Source organism: Eleutherodactylus coqui, chromosome 3 (genome assembly GCF_035609145.1).
Source record: "Eleutherodactylus coqui strain aEleCoq1 chromosome 3, aEleCoq1.hap1, whole genome shotgun sequence".
NCBI lineage: Eukaryota > Metazoa > Chordata > Amphibia > Anura > Eleutherodactylidae > Eleutherodactylus > Eleutherodactylus coqui.
The window spans coordinates 252,326,168-252,347,203 of NC_089839.1; the positions used below are offsets into that span (position 1 = coordinate 252,326,168).

The 21,036-nt window shown below is 47.4% G+C and overlaps 2 protein-coding genes across 3 annotated transcripts in view; one reads left to right on the top strand and one right to left on the bottom strand.

Moving 5' to 3' along the window:
- The window catches only part of DNM3 (dynamin 3), a 310,170-nt gene that overhangs the window by 277,887 nt on the left and 11,247 nt on the right, over nt 1-21,036 (top strand). The window contains exons 17-18 of the mRNA XM_066594996.1: nt 13,100-13,185; nt 18,931-19,060. The gene's annotated coding sequence lies outside the window, so the exon portion shown is untranslated. The remainder of the gene's footprint in view (nt 1-13,099; nt 13,186-18,930; nt 19,061-21,036) is intronic.
- The window catches only part of PIGC (phosphatidylinositol glycan anchor biosynthesis class C), a 45,744-nt gene continuing 27,764 nt past the window's right edge, over nt 3,057-21,036 (bottom strand). For both annotated transcript variants that reach the window (XM_066597304.1, XM_066597305.1), the window contains exon 2: nt 3,057-4,131. In XM_066597304.1, coding sequence (XP_066453401.1) covers nt 3,138-4,088 — 951 coding nt within the window. In that variant the 5' untranslated portion in view covers nt 4,089-4,131 and the 3' untranslated portion in view covers nt 3,057-3,137. The remainder of the gene's footprint in view (nt 4,132-21,036) is intronic.

Here is a 21,036-nt window from a genome sequence, read left to right on the forward strand (position 1 = left end):
TTTCGCGTATTTGATTGATAATTGTTCTGTCTATAATCCCCCTAAATCTCATAGCAGGCACCCCTTTTATATGGGAGCTCCTGCTGGTCCGGCTCAGACCCCCTTGGTAAACTGGGTTTAGCCAAGAGAAGCCTAAGCCAGCCGTGCAGTATTATATAGAGGCCATATAATAAATGGACATGCTGGGTCTGTAAGACCAAAGATCCACATCATATGTGAACAGATGCCAATCATAGTATGATCTCTGCAGGAGCTAGATCCGCCTAATGTGTTAAAGGGAACCTATCATCATATTCATGCTGCTGGCACCATGGGCATCATGACCACAGGCCAGGTAGCTACATGCGCCCATGTAGGTCTGATTCTGAAATCTGCAGCGTTTTACAATACGATATATGGGCGCACTGTACATATCTGTCCAAAGTTTGGCCAGGTTCCCTTTAAGAGGCATATGCCCCTTAGTACATTAGGCACATCTTGGGGTCTCCATGAGCTTAAAAAGAAACCTACAACAGTTATGAGCTGGAGTAGATTTCTGGTATGATTTACAGCTATCACAGACCTCAGCCTGTGGACTTTCAACAGACCAAGTCCAGAAGTCCGAGGAATGACGCCGGCGCTATGGGAAGACAGGAGAGGGGCAGACAGGGTGTTTTATATGGGAAGCAATAAAAAAATGTAAAAAAAATAACTTGAACAAGCCTTTTACCCTTTCCAATCCACTGTCTGACGTCTGAAGACATTCTGATTGAAGGCTGTACAGCTCCAATGTCGGAAGATGTCCGACAGGGTATTCTTACTGTATGTTACTGGTCGCTCTGTTGTTGGGGGCCTCTCCAGCATGTCCCATACCGCCAGCAGATGGCACCATTGGATAATGGCAGAAAGAGAAAGCCCCCTAGGAAACCCTGAATCCAAAATTGGATTGCAAAGGGTTAAATCTGTTGTGCCTGAGCAGCCACACCTCCCCTAGATAAGCCACGCCTGTTTTTTCTACATTTGAACTGCCATAGTAGACATAAATTTTAAAAAGTTGTAATTTTTTTGTGCAACTGAATGCCCGATTTGTAACTTGTCTAGATAAGACAAATTTGCCATGGAATTTTCATGTAGAAATTGACATGCTGCGAAATTCAATTCCGCAGCACGTCAACGTTTTCGCTGTTTCTGCTGCGGAATTCACCTCTTCTTAATGAGGGAGTGAATTCTGCACAGAAATGTGAAATTAAACCCACTTCAAAATGGTGTGGGCATGGAGGCAGGCTGAAAAGGAGACACTATGTAATTTACAGGTGTGAATGGGGTCTATCTGATGCTGTCCGTGTCTGGCATATGCCAGTTTAGGTGCTTCCGGTATTCTTGTTCTTCGGCTCCAAAGATGGAGCTGAAACATGGAAATATAAAACACAAGTGTGAAAGGGACTGTAAATAGCAAAGGTACTGGTTAGAAATGAGCGAGCACGTGTGGATATAGCAGTTACTCGAGCAAGCATCGCTCTTCTTGAGTAACTGCTTACAGGTCCGAGCGTGCTCGGGGGGGGGGCAGGGGTGAGCGTCGGGCCGCTCCCTCGTGCATGCTCGGACCAGTAAGCAGTTACTCGAGAAGAGCGATGCTTGCTCGAGTAACTGCTGTATCTGCTCATCTCTAGTACTGGTGTATCTGGTCTCCACCAGAAGTATGGGTGGAGTCATGGGATTGTCCTGGTGGAGTTATACGGAATGCCCACAGCTCCCGATTGGCTGGGCTGAAGATAGCGCCTGATACCCAGCGGGGCACGGGGAGACAGAGCGGGTCAGGCTTCAGCAGAGGCGCAGAGGGTTGGGAGGAGAGATTGCAGCGCTGATGAGAGTCCGGCGGGGAGAGTGACAGCAAGGGATGGGAGCGGAGCTGATCCGCCACTTACCTACATGCAGGTTATTTTGATGCTAGCTTCAGCAGCTGAGCTTGCTTCCATCCATCCATGTGACAGGGTTGCCGGCTTCAGTGGCGGAGGAGTATGGGATCACTGATTCTAGCGGAGATAGGGGTGGGGGAGACTGACAGCGCCGGACTGGGAGGGTAGAAGGGAGAGCGCTGGGAATAGTAACAGGAGGCGGGAGGGGAGATCAGGGTAGACCGGCGTGGAAAGTGACATCGGGCTCTGATGCAGAGATGGCAGGCTGCCGGGGGGAGAATGACAGCGGGGGCAGGAGCAGAGATGGGAGGCTGACCTCTAGCCAGCCGGCAGCTGTAGGCGTTCCCTGTAACTCCACCAGGACAAACCCATGACTCCACCTATAGTTCCGGTGGAGACAAGATGCACCAGTACCAATAGTAAGTTGTGAGCTCCTTGGTCCACACAACAGTTACTTTATTATTGTAATCACTTACAATAAGGGAATTGTAAGTAAAGTGCATGAAAGCGATCTTCCAGACCCCTCTGCTCTGCCTCTATTCTAGGCAGCATCACCATTTTTTCTCCTACATGGATGTAAAATCTATCGCTACATGAAGACCAAAAAAACAATACGGATTTTCAACACACACCTGGATTTCGAGATTTGAAGGGGTTTTCCAGGGAAATACTATTGATGACCTATCCTCAGCACAGGTCATCAATACTTGATTGTCCGATGTCTGTGGCTCGGGACTGCGACCGATCAGCTGAGCGGGCGCATGCTGTCAGCGCCGCAAATACACAGAAGTTGGAGCAGAAGCCTCTGCGCTGACCTCTGTGTAGTGGCTGGCGCTTGTAACTGCAGGCACGGCTCTCATTGATTAAGGCACTTGATGAAGTGTTGTTAAACTATTTTGTATCATAAATGTGCTTTGAGTGTGAGAACTCTGTAGGAATGAACAGAAGCGAAGAAGTCGTTCCTATCACACAGAAAGTCAAAAAGACAGAAGAAATTGTACAGTTTGTAACTTTGACCTAGCAGACATGAACAAAGTATACAGACAGGACATGGAGTTCTGGCTCCCTCTAGTGGTAAAAACTGAACATTACTTCCTCAAATGAAAGAAGAGGAATGCAAGACCTTTATTTGTTAAAAACACCACCACCTTAAATACACGATGAATGCCACAGTTCGTTTATTATTAAATATACACATTATAAAACAATGTGAAATATATTATATAACACATTTAAAAACAGTTAATCAAGAAAACGGGAAAGGTCCTCCTTGATTTCTGCCTCGTCCCAAGGTCCATGGATGTTGTCTTTGAAAAGCTGTAGTCTGATTAAACAGTATGGACATAAAAATGCCACAGACATCAGCAGCAGGAAGAAAAGAAGGGCTCCGACCCCTGATATACTCAATAGTCCAGCGACCGAGAACAAAGCAAAAAGGAAGGTGACACAAATATACGTACGAGGAGTGTAGGCTCTTAGTTTTCTCTGTAGACTGGGCCAAAGAGCAAAAATCTGGATTGCAAAAGTCACCATAGTAAAAGCATGGAGGGAGCGGGGAAGTCGGGAAGCCAGACACACCGAAGCAAAAATGGCCATATTGATTGACATTGTGCTGGAGACAACGGCGGCGTTGGCTCCATAATCAAAGAAGACCAGGTGCCCAATGAGCATCAGAACAGACATGGCGTATATGGTGTCCGTGCTTATTGACTCTGTCAGGGTCTTCAGTACAGGAGAGAAACCATAGGTAAATGCTATGAAGACCAGAGAGCTCTTCAGGTCATCCCAGCGGGTCCGGCCACATTCTGTCCGCCCCGCACCTTGGTCAACGACATCAAAGAGAAGGTAACCAAGGAGTGCAAAGGCCAACCCAACCCCACACAACTTCTGAGGAGAGAGCAGATCTTGGTCCATGTACCACCATATAACGGAGAAGGAACAGACGCTACATAGTTGCTGAATGACCACGGCAGACTCAAACACCACCGCCCAGTAGCTGTAACGCCGCACATAGATGTTCTTCCTCAGTTCCTCCAGGAAGCTCTTATCAACATAATTGTCTGAGAAAGGCTGTCGTTCATATAAAACCTTCTTCCATACAGGCGGGTCGCTCACGGGGTCTGGGGGAGCGCTACCTACCCGCTTCACACTTGTGTAGTGGCCAGAGTTGGGAGTCCGCTGAACCACACTCATCCCTTTCTCAGATCCTGACCAAGTAGATCGTAAAGGTCATAACCTGCAAGAGGAGAGAGGAAAGTCACAAAATCAAATTCAGTGTTAATCTACAAATCAATTTAAGGCCCATTTACACTGCACGAGTATCGGGCAAACGATGCCAAACACTCGTCCCTGTGTCTCCGTGCTCCTGCACGGGAGCTAGTGGAGCTGGCTGGGTCACAGAGCGGTCAGCAGGGGGGCGGGGCAGTGCAGGAGATTTCTCTTCGCTGGCTCCCCCATCCCCCTTCATTATGATAACACAGCGGCCGTTCACTACTGAACAGCCGCTGTTTAAACTACATACAGCATAAACGATCAGCGATGCAGATCATCGCTCATCGTGCAGTTTAAACAGCCGCCATTCAGCAGTGAACGGCCGCTGTGTTATCTCAATGGAGAGTGGCGGGGGAGCGAGAGGAGAGAAATCTCCTGCACTGCCCCGCCCCTCTGCTGGCCACTCTGTGTGCAAGACAGCTCTGCTAGCTCCTGTGCAGGAGCGCGGGGATACAGGGACGAGTGTCGGGCATCGTTAGCCCAACACTCGTCCAGTGTAAATGGGCCTTTAGACTTAAGATTTTTTCCTTGAACTAATCTGATCTACAGACTTCCATGTAAAGGCCCATTTACATTGGACGAGTGTCTTTGCTGATGGGCGCATGCGCCGAAGTTTGGGAAAGGTCCGCAGATAAAGAACCTGTCAGGGGACATCACCGGAGGCCTTAAGTAAGTTATTTCACCCCCCCACCCCCCCTCATGGATCTGATCTATGGCGAGGGGTGAAATTTTAATTTTTTTTAACTTTTATGTGATCGCCGTTATCCATTGGATAGCAGCGATCACATGACCAGAGACCGCATACCACGGCTTCCCTGTGAAATTTTAAATTACCCAGGCAATTTGCGGGTTTTGCGCATGTGTCTGCCATTTTGGCAATGGGCACGTGCGAAGAAGCTTGGGTAAGGTCCGCGGATAAATCCGGGGGCTTTAGGAACATAATTTCATCCGTGAGGGACAGTGATCATGTGACCGGGAACCGCATACATGGCTCCCGGTGATATCTCTCTGCTCCAGCTACACATCCTAGCCGGGAGCAGAGGGATTTTAAATCTCCTGGGGTGTGAGCCTTTCTGTGCGTTTTCGTCAGGCGTTTATACACAGAAGACGACGAAAGGTCCTGGAAGGACCAGATCACCGCGGGACATCGCGGAGGACGGGGGTGAATATTTTCACTCTCCCTAATGGATCCGATCCATGAGGGAAGGTGAAACTTTATTTTACCTTTTTTAAAAAACTTTTTTGTGATTGTCGGTATCCATTAGATAACGGCGATCACAGGCCCGGGTACCGGTCACCATGGTTCCTGGTGACATCTCCCTCTCGGCTGCCTTTAGTAACCGGGAGCCAGGAGATTTCAAATGTCCCACAATGATCTGGTCTTCTGCGCATGCTCCGCCATTTTTCCTTTGGCACGCATGCGCAGAAGATGGCAGAAGGTCCTTTTCAGACCAGATCATCGCAGAAGACGGGGGTGAGTAGTTTCAGTGCCCCTCATGAAAGCGATCCGTGAGGGGTGATGAAACTTTTTATTTACTTTCATGCGATCGGCGCTATTCATTGGACCGGGGGTCGGATATCCCAGCCCTCCATGACAGTTGTCGGCTACCTCCGTCAGCTGTCAGCATGGAGCTGTCACGTCCTCAGCCCACGTGGCTTTAATCATCAGAGGAAGCTTGTTTTTACGTCACTGAGGATTAAAGACCACTTAGCTAGGACGTTAAAAGGCAATAGGGCAGTCACTAAGCGGTTAAGTGGTATATGGTATTTTCCTGCTGCTCACTACTTAATACTACTTCTAGATCCAAATTTCAGTGCTGTTTAACCCAATTCGAACAAAGTACTGTAAACGTATAGCACTTGGTCCTGGGCTTTAAACCTGTGTCATTGTATATATACAGTGCTGATGTAAAGATCCTGCAATCAAGCAGAAGCAGGTGAAGTGTTCAGGTGTCAGAGACAGCAGAGGACCCGGAGGAGAAGGGAGAAAACAAGACTCCTTAACGAATTTATCTTGGGGTGTACTGCGTATTTTGACCCCACAGTTTTTGAATAAATTCAAGCAAAGCAAAAGGAAAAAATAAGGATTTTCGTTTTTTGGCAATTCTGTCATTTTAAAAACAGCTTTTTTTGTACAGCACACTTATGAATGAAGACTTGTACCCCAAAATGGATACCCCTGTTTGTACTGTTTTCAGAAACATACCCATTATGGCCCTAATATTATATCCGCATGCACAACGGGGCCCAAAATGAAAGGAGTAATCGGTGGCTTTCAGAACATAGATTTTGCTTGAAGTCCTTTTAGGCCCCATTGCCCATTTGAAGAGTTCTTGAGCGGCCAAAACCATAGAGAACCCCCACAAATGACCCCATTTTGAAAACTAGACCCCTTAACGAATTTATCTAGGGGTGTACTGTGTATTTTAACCCTACAATTTTTGAATAGATCTAAGCAAAGCAGTAAGAAAAAATTATGATTTTCATTTTTTGGGCTATTGCGTCAATTTAAAAACAGTTTTTTTTTGTACAGCACATATATAAACGAAGACTTTCACCTCAAAATGAATACCCCTGTTTGTCCCGTGTACAGAAACATACCCATTGTGGCCCTAATAGACTTACAGGACACATGGCTAGGGCTACAATGAAAGGAATACCCGTTGAATTTCAGGGTACAACTGAATAAATTCCATGCCCCATCGCCAACTTATAGAGCCATTGAGCGGCCAAAACTATAAAGAACCCCCTCAAATGACCCCATTTTTAAAACTAGACCCCTTAGCAAATTCATCTAGGGGTGTACTGCGTATTTTGACCCCAAAGTATTTGAATGAATCTAAGCAAAGCAGAAGGAAAAAGTTACGATTTTCAATGTTTTTGGCAATTTTTTCAATTTAAAAACAGTTTTTTTGTACAGTGTACATAGGAATGAAGACGTTCACCCCAAAATGGATAGCCCCTTTTGTCCCGAGTTCAGAAACATACCTATTGTGGCCCTAATCTACTTACAGGACCCATAGCAAGGCCTATAAAGGAGGGAACACCCGTTGGATTTCAGGGCACAACTGAATAAATCCCAGGCCCCATTGCTTATTTGTACGGAATAAAAATTGACTCCCTAAAAATATCCCCCCCCCCCCCTCCGCACCCTTTTTGGCGTTCGCAAATCTTAGATAAAAGTAATAATGTGAACTGTGTGGTATTTCCGAAGACAGGGGTAATTACGGAGGCTGGTTGGAATGTGCCCATGGGGCAATAAAACCGAGTATCCCCCCTCCTCTCATGCTTTTTCGGGGTCATTTCTTGACCTCAGTGGCGGGTATGGGGTGTAAAAAGTGGCGCTCTGTGAGTCTCCGTAAGCTTGATGAGGTGCGGCAGTCTCACACAGAAGACGCTCAACAAGGTGCTCCTGGAACTGCAGGAAGGCGAGCGTTCCCGGGGCTTCTTGTAAAATACGTATCACAGGTAGCAGTCTGAATAACGCCGGGCTCACACGGCCGTAGGCGGAATCCGCTTGCGGAGGCCCACAGCGGATCCCATCTGTGAGCCCGGCTGTGACCCTGCATACGGCCGCGTAATGTACTGTGCATAACTGCCTACTCACACAGGTGGTCATGCGCAGTACTTTTTTTTGTTTGTATTTACCGCACCGTCGCTTAGCGATGACGTGGGTACCCGCAGCCCGTATACAACGTAGATGCGTATGGGCAGCGGGTATATCCGCGACCGTGGAGCACAATAGGCTCTATGTTGCGGATAGCCGTGGTAAAATAGAACCTGCTGCGTTCTCTTTTCTGCGAGTGGATTACACAATTCTGACCCCACGAATGTGAGCGGAATTGTTTATTCCAATGTGATTGATCTGCGTAATACCGCGGATCAGACGCATGCGGAATCCGTAATTCTTTTCCGGTCATGTGAGACCGACCTAAGGTAGATCGCTAACTTTTTATCACGTGACCGGGGACCGCTCAACGAGGCCACCCGTCACTGCTCCAGGCTCTCACCGACCGTTGGTCACCGAGAGCAAGGAGATTTTAAGTTTCCTGGGCTTCCCAACTCCTGCGCATGTGTCCGGTATTTTGCCGGCGGTCGCATGTGCAGAATCCGGGTAAGTTCACGGATGAGGATCGCGTCGGGGTGCAAATACGGAGGCCTCCGGTAAAAAGTTTTATCTCCTCTCACTGATCGCATTGGTGAGGGGAGATGAAACTAACTTTTTAAAAAAACTTTTGCGTGATCGCCATGATCCATTGGATAACGGCGAACACGTGATCAGGAACGGCTCACCGCGGCTCTCCGTGAAATTTCCAGGCTCTCGGCTAAGTTTTGTAGCCAAGAGCAGGGAGATTTTAAGTTATCCTGGCAATCCACGGCTTTTGCGCATGCGTCTGCTGCTTTGGCGACGGCCGCGTGCGCAGAAGCTGTGGTAAGGTCCGCGGATAAATCCGGGGTCCTTAGGTACGTAATTTCATCCTCCCTCACGGATATGATTCGTGAGGGGAGATGAAATGTAAGCGTTTTAAACTTTTTTTTTTACACTTTTTTTTACTTTAAATGATCACTGCTATCCATTGGATAACAGTGATCATCTCTGCAGGGACATCCCTCTGCTCCGGGCTACACATGGCAGCCAGGAGCAGAGGGATTTTAAATTTCCCGGGACTCGAGCCCCTCTGTGCACGCGCCCGATATCAATCATCGGGCGCGCATGCACAGAAAGGGACTCCGGTCCCGGAAGACCAGGACACCGCTGAGGACCGGGGGTGAGTATTTTCACCTCCCCTCATGGATCCGATCCATGAGGGGAGGTGAAATTAACCACTGGATAGCGGCGATAGCGGGTCTGGGGACCGCTCGCCGCGGTCCCCGGGGACATCTCCTGGTTCCCGGCTACCTTCAGGAGTCGGGAACCAGGAGATTTTAAACTCCCCGGGGTTCCCATTCTTCTGCGCATGCGCGTGACGTCATTCGTCTGGCGCGCATGCGCAGAAGAGCCACGCCGGGTCCGGGAGGATCCTTTAACCTGCAGCAGACATCGGGGAAGCCGGATGAGTAATTTCAGCTGCCCTGATGGATCCGATCCATCAGGGCAGCTGAATCTTTAACTTCTTTTTTCACTTTATTGCGATCGGCGCTATCCATTGGATAGCGCTGATCGCAATGCCGGGGGGGACTGCCCGCAGCCCAGGATGACAGCTCCATGCTGTCAGTAACCTGCGGACACCGACAGCATGGAGCTGTCATGTCCATAGCCCACGGGGCTTTATTCTCTGCAGGACGCATGTTTTTACGTCCTCAGAGAATAAAGCCCACTTGGGCAGGACGTAAAAACACTATGGGCTGGTCGTTAAGGGGTTAAAAAGAGATTATATATGGGCAGCCATGGTAGTGTGACAATGCTGTGGAGGCTCCTGTGACCCCCTTGTGTGTGCGGCCGAGCATATCACTGAGCTGTCATTGTCCCTCCTACCACTACTAGGGGTGACCGACTGTCATGTGAGCCCCCCCACCCCAGACCATCACACCAGCAGGGGACAGTTCACCAATATGACCAACCAGCTTCTCACATCCCAATAATGTGCCCCTCTTAGACTCTGGTAACGGGGTGACATCTCTTCTCTGCGTCGTAGAGGTATCTAGTGGCCAACAAGCTCTACACAAGAGGAAGAGGAGGTCACCACACACAAGGAGCCTCCGTGAGCCTTTTATATGGACCGCTCCTCTAATCACGCCACAACTCTTATCATATCTGCCTGAGATATAACTGCATGCTGAGTTTTGCAGCTTGATTTTTATACACGGTGTGTGTGTGTGTGTGTATATATATATATATATATATATATAAAAAATAAAGTACAGCTACATATAAAGAAAAAAATAAAGCTTGCCCATGCCAACCTAAACTATCACCATTGCCGCCCTGTAATCTAAGACTACATAAATATCAAAACATGCTAAACAAAATGGGTGACGCGTTCCTGCACTAGTGCTAATGTGCTAATTTTAAGAATAAAGAACTTGAAATGAAAATAATCTAATTAATTTTTTCAACTTATTGTATACATTAGGGCTTATTCACATGGACGTATATCGGACGGGTTTTAACTCCCCGGCCGATATATGCTGCCCCTCTGATGCATTGGTTTACATTGCATCAGTGCACGCATATAAACTTTTTCCACAACACTTCTGCCTTATTCAGCAATTCCAGCAACCTGATTGGTTGTTTGAGTTGGCTGATTCACCAAACAACCAATCAGGTTGCTGGAATTGCTGAATAAGGCAGAAGTGTTGTGGAAAAAGTTAATATGCTCAGTGCACAGGGGCGTATCTCTGCTTTCAAGTAGGTGGCGTCAGCTGCATTGACTCCTATGGGAGCCAATGACAGCTGCCGGAGAAAGGAAGTGGGAGGGAGATTAGCAGCGTGACTGCTAAACTCCCTCCCCCTTCTCTTCTACTCTCCTCCCCTTGCAGGTATTTGCAATGGGAGGGGCGGCGTGGGGGTTGAAGTATTCCCCACCCCCATCCTGCCCCTCCCATTGCAAACAGCGTCAAGGGGCAGGAGCTTAGCATACTAGCTCCTGTCCTATGCCCTTGCAGAGAGTCAGTGAGGGGGAGGGAGGGGGAAGACAGCTTAGCAGAGCTAAGCCTTCTCTCCTGCCTGACGCCGTATACGCCGCCCTGTGCATCACACGGTAGTGTATATACGCTTGTGTGAATAAATCCTTTCCCCTAGTAAAGCAGGAAAAAATTTACGTGAAAAAAAGGTCTAAAAAAAAAACTGCCCTGTATGACCAAAAATACAGCAAAAATAAAGAAAAGCCATAAAACCCCTCTACATGTATAAAATGCTAAAAGGGGTCTGGTCCATCCGGACTGAAACACTCAGGATTAATAGGTCTGTTAAAGTCCCATTTACGGGATATGGAGCTTCAAATCCCTAGAGTTAATGCTAAGCTTCTTACTGCCTTTCGCAGCCACTGACTCACTGAATGCTGGAAGACCATTATGGGCTCATTTCACTTTGTAGGCCCCTTTATCTGATCTCCTGGAACCCCTTTAATCATTTACAGATTGGACAGACCTTTTCTTAGACCAGAATCCATGTAATAGTCATGTAAGACCCGTCTTCCCTGGTGACTGCCTAGTATGAGCCATGACAATACCGGACCAGCAGAACAGTAGTATACACTGCCGCGGCATAGTGTCCATGTGACAGCGGTGGAACCGACCACTACAGACTGCGCACCCGCTCATGGACATCAGTATTTGTCTAGTACCCCCTTAGTCAAAACATTTTACCCAAAGTACCCCCATAGTTAAGAGCCCTCTTAAGAAAACTACTTGGCTGGCAAGAAGTTACACTTAAAATAAAATAGCATGCCGCCAGTGCTCGTATAATGCTACTATATACAGTATAATCAGTGCGCTATTGTCTATTAACCCTTTGCAATCCAATTTTGGATTCAGGGTTTCCTAGGAGGTTTTCTCTTTCTGCCATTATACAATGGTACCATCTGCTGGCTAGAGCTAGTACTGCAGTATTGGACATGCTGGAGAGGCCCCTGACAACAGAGCGGCCAGTAATCTACAGTAAGAATACCCTGCTGGACGTTTTCCGACATCGGAAGCTGTACAGCCTTCAGTCAGAATGTCTTCAGCCGTCAGACAGTGGATTGGAAAGGGTTAATGTGGCCATGCACAGTATGTGTAATATCACCCTCTTCCTGTGCAAAATATCCGATCCCCCCCACTGGTAAAATTTGATGGATCTCAAAGCCGGAGCCACTTTACAATGCCGGAGGCCAAGCCACAAAATCTAGTTGTGTTCCTCATCACGGTATTATCGCACGTTTTCCTTAATTATTGGAGTATCTCAAAAAAACTAGTATTTTGGCATGATTTTCTGAAAAATCACGACTACCCACAGTATTTGGACACCATTTCAGGAAAATCATGGCAAAATCTCCTAAAACCCACAATAAGACCTCTTTGACAAGTGGCTAAATCTCCCGGTTTCTCGCCCAATCAACACAGTAGATACGTCGCAGCCCGGAATTCGTGGGTTGGGAAGAGATCTTAGCTATGCATTACTAAGGTCACTCCCCCTCCCCTTTCCGGCTGATAGTGGCAATAGAAGCTCCCATGGAGGCCTATGGGAGCTTCCGGCAAGGGGAGGGGCTTTAGCAACGCGAGCCGCTGCTATTCTCCCTCCCACCTCTCTTTTCTGGCAGCTCTCATAGGAGTCTATGGAAACGGCTGGCGTATTCCGGCAAAAGATAGGACAAGCTTTTACGCACGGACGGAATTCGCACCATATGCGTTATCTCTTCCAGATGGAAAATTGTACATCTGAACATATACATTGGAATCCAATACTTCAGATGGTCGCGGTTTTCGGCCAACCTTTTATCATATTGGAGGGTATTACTATACTTTTTGCGCTCATAGGCCAGTTCTCGTTGGTGAAGGACAAACCACAGCCCTTAGGGTATGCATGCCACCTGGTGGAAACACATTGGATTGCAGTTCTTATAACTTTACTGGAGAGACATCATATATTTGCCCTCATCCTTACAGCATATGGACTGCGCTTCCTGTGGTCCACCAGAGACAATGTTATGGGGGTCCATCGTCCATCGAAGCTGATCTTGTACAGCTCCATTTTTAATCCCACCATAACCTTTCCCACAGAACATGTCAGTAGGATCTCCCAGGCTACTTGTGAATCAATCCATCCAAAAAAATTATTGCCTCTAGGGGCAAGTGACCAAAGTCACTTACAAATGGGGTTGTCTCGTGTTGGCCCTTCGGGGCCCATTACTGTGACGGAGCATAGGCCCCCTGGATAATACTATGGTGCTTGAGCCCGACCCGGACTCTCCGTCTGACACACTATAGTAAATCTAAACCCGTTTTCTCCTTAGGTAGCAGTTCTGAATATTGACCGGGTTCCTAGACCAGAAGTGTTCGCACGCCAACCCAGTGGGGGAAACACCGAGCCGGCAAGAAGGTGAATAACAAGCAATCCCCTTACTAATCTGTGCCGTAGTTACATGATATGAACTGTATCACCGCCTGCCACATACTACACTTTGCTCTACTGCACAGTATAGCGGGTGACTTTGATAAGCAGGTACGCAAGGATGTCAGCTGGGCACAGGGTCGGATTCTGCTGTGGGCTCCTGCATGCGGGATCAGACCCGGTTGTGTGCAGCCGGCCTTATTCCATGCTCCTCTCTCCGCCCAGTAGGGGCTCACCCGCTCAGGCGTATGCAGTTTTAGCCTGTGAAATATGCAGCATTTTCACAGACTGGAATCGCTTGTACTAACTGCATATTTGGTCCTTGCTGCGTTTTTCACATGTGCAACCCCCCCCCCCCCAAAAAAAACAAACAAAAAAAACCCACAAAAAGTAACAATGAAGTTTTCTTGCCTTTTTGCATAAATACTCATACACATTTTTAACGCTCCCACAGACAAGCATGGGTGATTCTGGTCCGTAATATGGCCCAAAATAGGGCATGCTACTATTTAAAAACATGCGTTTGCGTACCCCAATTCAAGTCTACACACGATTTTTCTCTCGGACCGATAGGACATGAGATTTTACAAACTAGGACTATTTTTGTGCGATTCTTGAGGCCTATTCTTTTCTAGGGGAGAGTAAAAAAGATGATCGGATTCAAACGCCAAGCAAGTTGCATGCGATTCCAATCTTTTTAACACATAGAAGTATGGAGACCACATGAAATAAGAACCAGGAAGTGCGGAGCAGAGAAAAAAAATGTGTATTAGGGCTCTTTCACACGAGCGTATAACGGCCGCCGTTTTCATGCTGTGATCTGATGCATTGGATTGTCCGAAATACCCTACGATCTGATGCATTGGATTCCAATGCATCAGATCAAATAGTGGTATTCCTGAGACGTAAAAGCGCCCGGCCTGCCAATGTAGCGCTGGGCATTTTTACATCGGGCCCAAAAGATAGTCCTGGAACTATCTCTTGGGCCGGAATACGTCGGCCGCTGCATGGGCTGCTATGGGAGCCAATGACAGCGGCCGGAGAAGGGAGGCAGGAGGGAGTTTAGCAGCTTGACTGCTAAACTCCCTCCCTCTTCTCTCCTCCCCTCTGGCTGATTGCAATGGGAGGAGGCGCGATGGGGGTGAAGTTAAGCTCCCGCCCTCTCCCCGCAGCCAGCAATGGGAGGAGGTGGGTCGGGGCGGTGCTCCCGCCACCTCCCATTGCAATCAGCCGGAGGGGAGGAGAGGAGGTGAGCCGGCAAAGGGGAGGGAAGGGGAAATGGTATGGCAGCCTCGGCATACATCCGTCGGGGCCCATGCCATCTGAACAGGTACACAAACATTAGATTTGTGTGCCCATTCATAAGTTTTTACATCTCACATTGTAGCGTATAATCGGACAGCCGTAAGAACGGCGGCCAATATACGCTTGTGTGAAAGTGCCCTGAAAAACACATACCACATGAAAAGAACATGAAAATTGCACAGAAAACTGTTTTTCACTGACCAAAATCACACTCACCCGTGTGAATACAACATGAGAGGAAAGAAAGGAATAGAAGAGAAAGTAGTCCCTGTGTCCTGCCAGCAGAATTCTATGTCCAACGAGTTGAAGTTAGCAGAAGTAACGGGAGTGGTTATTCTAACTCAGGCATAATCACGGTGGCGGCTACTCTGCATAAAATGATGACTCGCGCATTAGGCGGATTTCACAAGGTGGTGATAGCAAATGGTACAAGTTCAATGTGACGCCAGTGCCTTTGAATGAGTTGGTGTAATGAAATAAAAAGATGAGTCCAAATGGATTGCAGTAAAACTGAAGGCACACAGTTTACTTATTACATGAGAATTGACAATAATGTCAAAACTGTTTTCCAACAATGAATAACGCTTCCAACTAGAACTTGCACATCTGACATGATAGGCTTTGGTTCCTTACTCTCCCCTCTGCAGGATGACATGGGCGACCAGGTTAAGTTATCTGGTGCCCGTACGAGGAGGTTACATTCGGAGGAATGGAGGGAAACAGTGCAGACTCCCCTGTAGACACTTTGCCTTTTAACTATGCAAGGGCGAGTTAAGCTCACGCTTGCGGTGTCTGAATTTCTTACCGCTGACAAACAGACCTTCCCTGGCAACAACCCCATAGCGCAAGGCTGCAGATGATTGTAGAAGACTTCCTCCAAGGCTCCCCTCCAGGCCTAGGCCAGGCCTTGGGCAAGACTCACTTCCCTTCATCTCTGAGCTCCAGCACCCCTCTCTACACCCACGCGCTGCCTCTTATATCATCCCCACTGACCAATCCTGGGCTAAGAGGAAATCTCTCTACCCAATCCCAGGGCTACACAGTGGTGATGGACAGACAACAGGACCAATTCTTCAAAGTCATGCAGAAACATACAAAACAGACACTAGACATTAACTCTTTAGTGACCATAAATGGCCACTACACAAAGACAAAACATGGGAAAACATACTCATATACATACATAGACACTACAGGAAGTAATTGACAAAGTGCTGTGGGGGCCCTTAAAGGGGTTGTCCCAAGCCGAAACTGTTTTTTTTTTTTTTTCAATAGCCCCCCCGTTCGGCGCGAGACAAACCCGATGCAGGGGCTTAAAAAAAAACCGCACAGTACTTACCCGAATCCCCGCGCTCCGGTGACTTCTTACTTACCGTGCGAAGATGGCCACCGGGATCTTCACCCTCGGTGGACCGCAGGGCTTCTGTACGGTCCATTGCCGATTCCAGCCTCCTGATTGGCTGGAATCGGCACGTGACGGGGCGGAGCTACGAGGAGCCGCTCTCCGGCACGAGCGGCCCCATTCAGAAAAGAAGAAGACCGGACTGCGCAAGCGCGTCTAATCCGGCGATTAGACGCTGAAAATTAGACGGCACCATGGAGACGAGGACGCCAGCAACGGAACAGGTAAGTGAATAACTTCTGTATGGCTCATAATTAATGCACAATGTACATTACAAAGTGCATTAATATGGCCATACAGAAGTGTATAACCCCACTTTGTTTCGCGGGACAACCCCTTTAACTCTGGGCCACTACATATGTCATAAGCAGCAGTACAGCCAGTAATGGAAGCAGTTACACAGGCCCTACAGCAAAACCTTGGTGGGACACTTATTTGTTTTACACAATGTAAACGAGTTGCTTCATTTTGCATCAAGTATCTTTACACAGGGCGATTATTGCCCGAATTATTGATGGAAACACGGAATTTGGGAGATAATCGTCCTGTGTACAAGCGGACGCCAAGGGAACTGAGCAACAAATTACTCATCTATCCGAGTCGCTTGGTTTTTAGAAGACCTAAAAACCAAGTGATTGTCGGGGTGCAAAAACAGGAGACGCTCAATGTTAGAGCAACTTCTCTTTACTGTGAATGGAGATGGGTGGTTGGAATAATCACTGACAGCTCTGCCTCCAATCACTGAGACGACTCTCGCTCCTGAGTAAAATACAGAAGTGACAACCGACAATACAGCTATTGGGCACTAAAGCGCCTGGCAGTTGTACTGTGTAAAGGGATATTTAAGGTCCATTTACACAGGACAAGTGTCGGGCAAACGATGCCCGACACTCGTCCCTGTATCCCCGCGCTCCTGCACAGGAGCTAGCAGAGCTGGCTCGCACACGGAGCGGCCAGCAGGGGGCGGGGCAGTGCAGTAGATTTCTCTCCTTTCGCTCCCCCGCCCCTCTCCATTGTCATAACACAGCAGCCGTTTGCTACTGAACGGCCGCTGTTTAAACTGCACGATGAGCGACCAGCTGATTGTCCATCGTTTATGTCACATGAAAAAAATCAGCGATGAGCTCATCTATCATTGTGCAGTTTAAACAGCGGCCATTCAGTAGTGAACAGCCGCTGTGTTATCTCAATGGAGAGGGGCGGGGGAGCGAAAGGAGAGAAATCTCCTGCACTGCCCTGCCCCTCTGCTGGCCACTCCGTGTGCGAGCCAGCACTGCTAGCTCCTGTGCAGAAGCAAGGGAGCGCGGGGATACAGGGACGAGTGTCGTTTGCCCGTTATTCGTCCCGTGTAAATGGATCTTAAGTCTTTAATTCCTAATGCAAACTAGTACTGAGAATCAATACAAGATAAGAAGTGTAATATATTTACAGAGCTGCACAGCTTTATATGCAGATTATGTACAGATATGTAAATTATGAAGTGATATTTAAAGGTAATCGTAAACTTTAACATGTTTCTCACCATAGAGTTTTACAGCAGATCTACAGTAGTTATTGTAAATGGGTTTTCCTGTTTTAAAACTCATCACAGAACCCATCTGGATAAGACATGAGAACTATCTGTCAGATAGGCTCACCGCAGAGAACTGACAGTTCTCTCCCCTGCTCCCGGGTGGTGGAATATCGCTAGCGATATCCCGCCTCGCCCATGGACAGGGGGCCTAAATCCTGCAGTCATGGTCTCTGAAGGGGCAGAGGGACTAGAATCAAATAAGACTGCAGGATCACCCTACATACACATTAGTTTGTAGTATGTAACCATGAAGACACATAGGCCTGCGCAGGAGCTGTATACACAAAACAATAATAATTTTATTAACTATTTGCAAAACTGCTTCTTTGTTTTCTTTTGGATGCATTACCGCAATAACAAATTGTTACACAGTCTTTTAGTTCTAACTTTAGATGCTGATAAATTAAAGGGCCATTCTGGTGACACACATTTTTCCGTCCCTGCCCCCCCCCCCCCACCACCACTTTATTTGTCACACTCTGGGGGTCTCTTCTGTGTATTGCAGCCACCTTTCTGTTGCTAATCAGGCACCATCTGAACGGTGAGATTTCACATCAATCCCATAATGCATCAGCACAGCACTATCTAGAGGATATACTATTTCTGCCTGCTGGAGGGACAGTTTAATCATCATTACTTTCTGTATTAATCTAAATAAGCTACAGACCATAAGTATACAGCCAGGAGGATGAGCTGTGATCTCCTCTGTTATAACTGTGTGACCATCATCAGTAACGGTGATAGAGAAGTGTCAGTGTCTCCCGCTAGGCAGTTTCTGCGGTAGGGTATATGTAACAGCATCACAGAGACTGAGAAATTGACAAATTTTAGACAGCATAAACCCAAGTAAACCTGAGCTGGTCAGAAATGGGATCACATGACCATCTGAGGAAATAGAGGCCAGAAGCTTCAGATAGAAAGGAATAACTAACAAAACTTAACACTAGCCAACTTTTATATACTTGCTACTAGAGATGAGCGAGCATACTCGCTAAGGACAAATACTCGAGCGAGTATTGTCCTTTTCGAGTACCTACCCGCTCGTGGGAAAAGATTCGGGTGCCGGCAAGGGAAAGCGGGAGGGAACGGGGGTTGGGGGTGAGATCTCTCTCTCCACCCCCCTACTCCCTCCTGCTCACTCCCGCAACACACCGCTCACCCCCGCCAGCACCTGAATCTTTTCTCACGAGCGGGCAGGTACTGGAAAAGGACAATACTCGCTCGAGTATCTGCCCTTAACGAGTATGCTCGCTCATCTCTACTTGCTACATAATAAATGAAAACAAATCACCAGAGTGGCCCTTTAACTATTTATACCACCATCTTGGCTGTAATATATTACGTTATACAATAGTGTCATCCTGTGCACAGCTAGCTTCATATTACCAGTAAGCTGATCTTTAGTAAATACAATAAATGTGATACAAATGACTACTCTGTATATTGGAAGCAGTCCTAGATTACGGCGGCTTCTCCAGGACCTGGCACACTCTGATCAGCACTCCGGAAGCCTGCGCTCCGCTCCTCAGAATCAACTCAAGTTCTTAGTGACGTGTCTATTGAAGCAGAGCCAAGAGGAGCATGTAAGTGACCATCCAGTCCAAAAGCAGTTCTCACATGTTCACAGCAGCCAAGAAATCTTCACAGTTTAAGACTAGGCATGGATACATTGTCACTAATATCTGTGTGTTTAATCTTCTGCTGCAGTACAGAACCATCAGAAGATCTAGATGTAAGGGGTCGTCAAAACTTAAGACACAAAACTTAAGACTCACACATGCAACTGTGCTAATATAAAAATAAGGCCTCCCTCACACAGGCGTTTCCAAAAAGTTTACTGAGTTTCAGCAGTGTTGGCATGCAAGGAAGCTAAAAAAAAAGGAATGCTCACCTAGTAGGCGCTGTCCGGGTCCCTGATGCTGCTCTCCGGCGCTCCTGCAGGCTTCGGTGAAGTTGTCAGCCTCTGAAGACCATCTCTTGCTGGTAACAGGGTTGAAAACCCCGCCTCAAGCAAAAGATTTCTCTGATTGGTTCTTGAACACTGCCCTAGCCAATCAGAGCCAGCGCTCGATGCACCAATCCCAGCCATTCATTGAAAAAGTCCAGTGCTAATCGCGGCAAAAAGCGCCTGTGAGGGGGGCCTAATCATTCCTCTCCTCCGGCACTGACGCTCCGGTAGCCCTTGCTGCTCTTTGCTTACACCGATATAGCATACATCCACGCTGCAGAATATGGCATGAGACTAAGCAGTGTCAGTATTTGCAAGCTTCCGCTGGTGATTGGCTTCAGTGGTCACGTGGAGGTAAGGCGCATCATGGTTGCAGTAAAGCACACATCATTTTTTATTTTTGACCACAGATCTCATTTAAGGGGGAAATCTGGGATTTATAAAAAAAATAATTAGACTCAACATTGCTACAAATCGCATGTATGCGAAGCTCATGGTTTCCAATGGGTTCTCTCAGGCTACAAAACATCTTGTGTGGAAGAACCCATTGGAAACCCTGGGCTTCACATACATGCGATTTGTAGTGATGTCATATGTCAAATCTCGTGATTTTGTAGCCTGTGTGAAAGAGGCCAAAAATTGACAAAATGATATTTCCAACTTATCAGAGTGTGAAGTGAGGGGCCATCTGTGCGATTCATCCCTCTTACAGCTTAGTATTCCCAAAAGTCCACCGAGTTTCATAACAGCCAAAGAAAATTCAGTTTCCCATTTTTTAACACTTTGCTGTCAGAATACAGGAACATGAAGTGTCGTCATGGGGGCACAGACTCAGGCCGGATTCACATGACAGTACTTATGCGCGCAATACGCAGTGAATAGAACCTACTGATTTCAATGCGTTTGTTCCGAAGTGCATATTTAGCATGCACAATTCTGTTGCACAAAATAAATATGCAGCACGCTCTATTTTATTGCGCATTTGCACAGGGAAAGAGAACATCTTGAAGTCATGAAACTAATTGGCCATTTCAATGTCTGAGAGCATCGCAGTGCGCACGATTTGAAAGTGCAGTAAAAAATGAAGTTGTGCGCGCAAAAACACAAACGCCCGATGCACAAAAAGGCTGTGAAAATACACATACGCTGGTGTGAATGCGGCCGCCGGAGCCCTTCTCACAGGCAGCCTGCGACCTCACGCAGATACTTACCAAGAGGGCTTTAATTAGTCTTGCGGTAATTCTCCTTTAAGACGTAAATCTCCCAGCAGAAGTTTGATGAGCACATAAAAGCTTAATTACTACGACTAATGACATCATTCTGTAAGGTGTGCTACATGACATAATGCTAGCTCTGCGGCAGACGAGATGTGACTGCCGATGAATGCCTGCAGCAACCCATCAGAGAAGCGGTTCACAAGCCCAACCAGTGTTTGTTGTCCTTGTTAGACACATTTGGCATACAATGTTGCATCCAAGTACTGAATATAACCTCACTGACTAGAACGGCCACTAGGTGGCGACTCTGCATGCGTGTTACGTGAAATGCTGCATTCACAGTTATATAAACTCTGGAGAAAGTTACTGCATCTGTCATCCCAAAGCCTTTAGC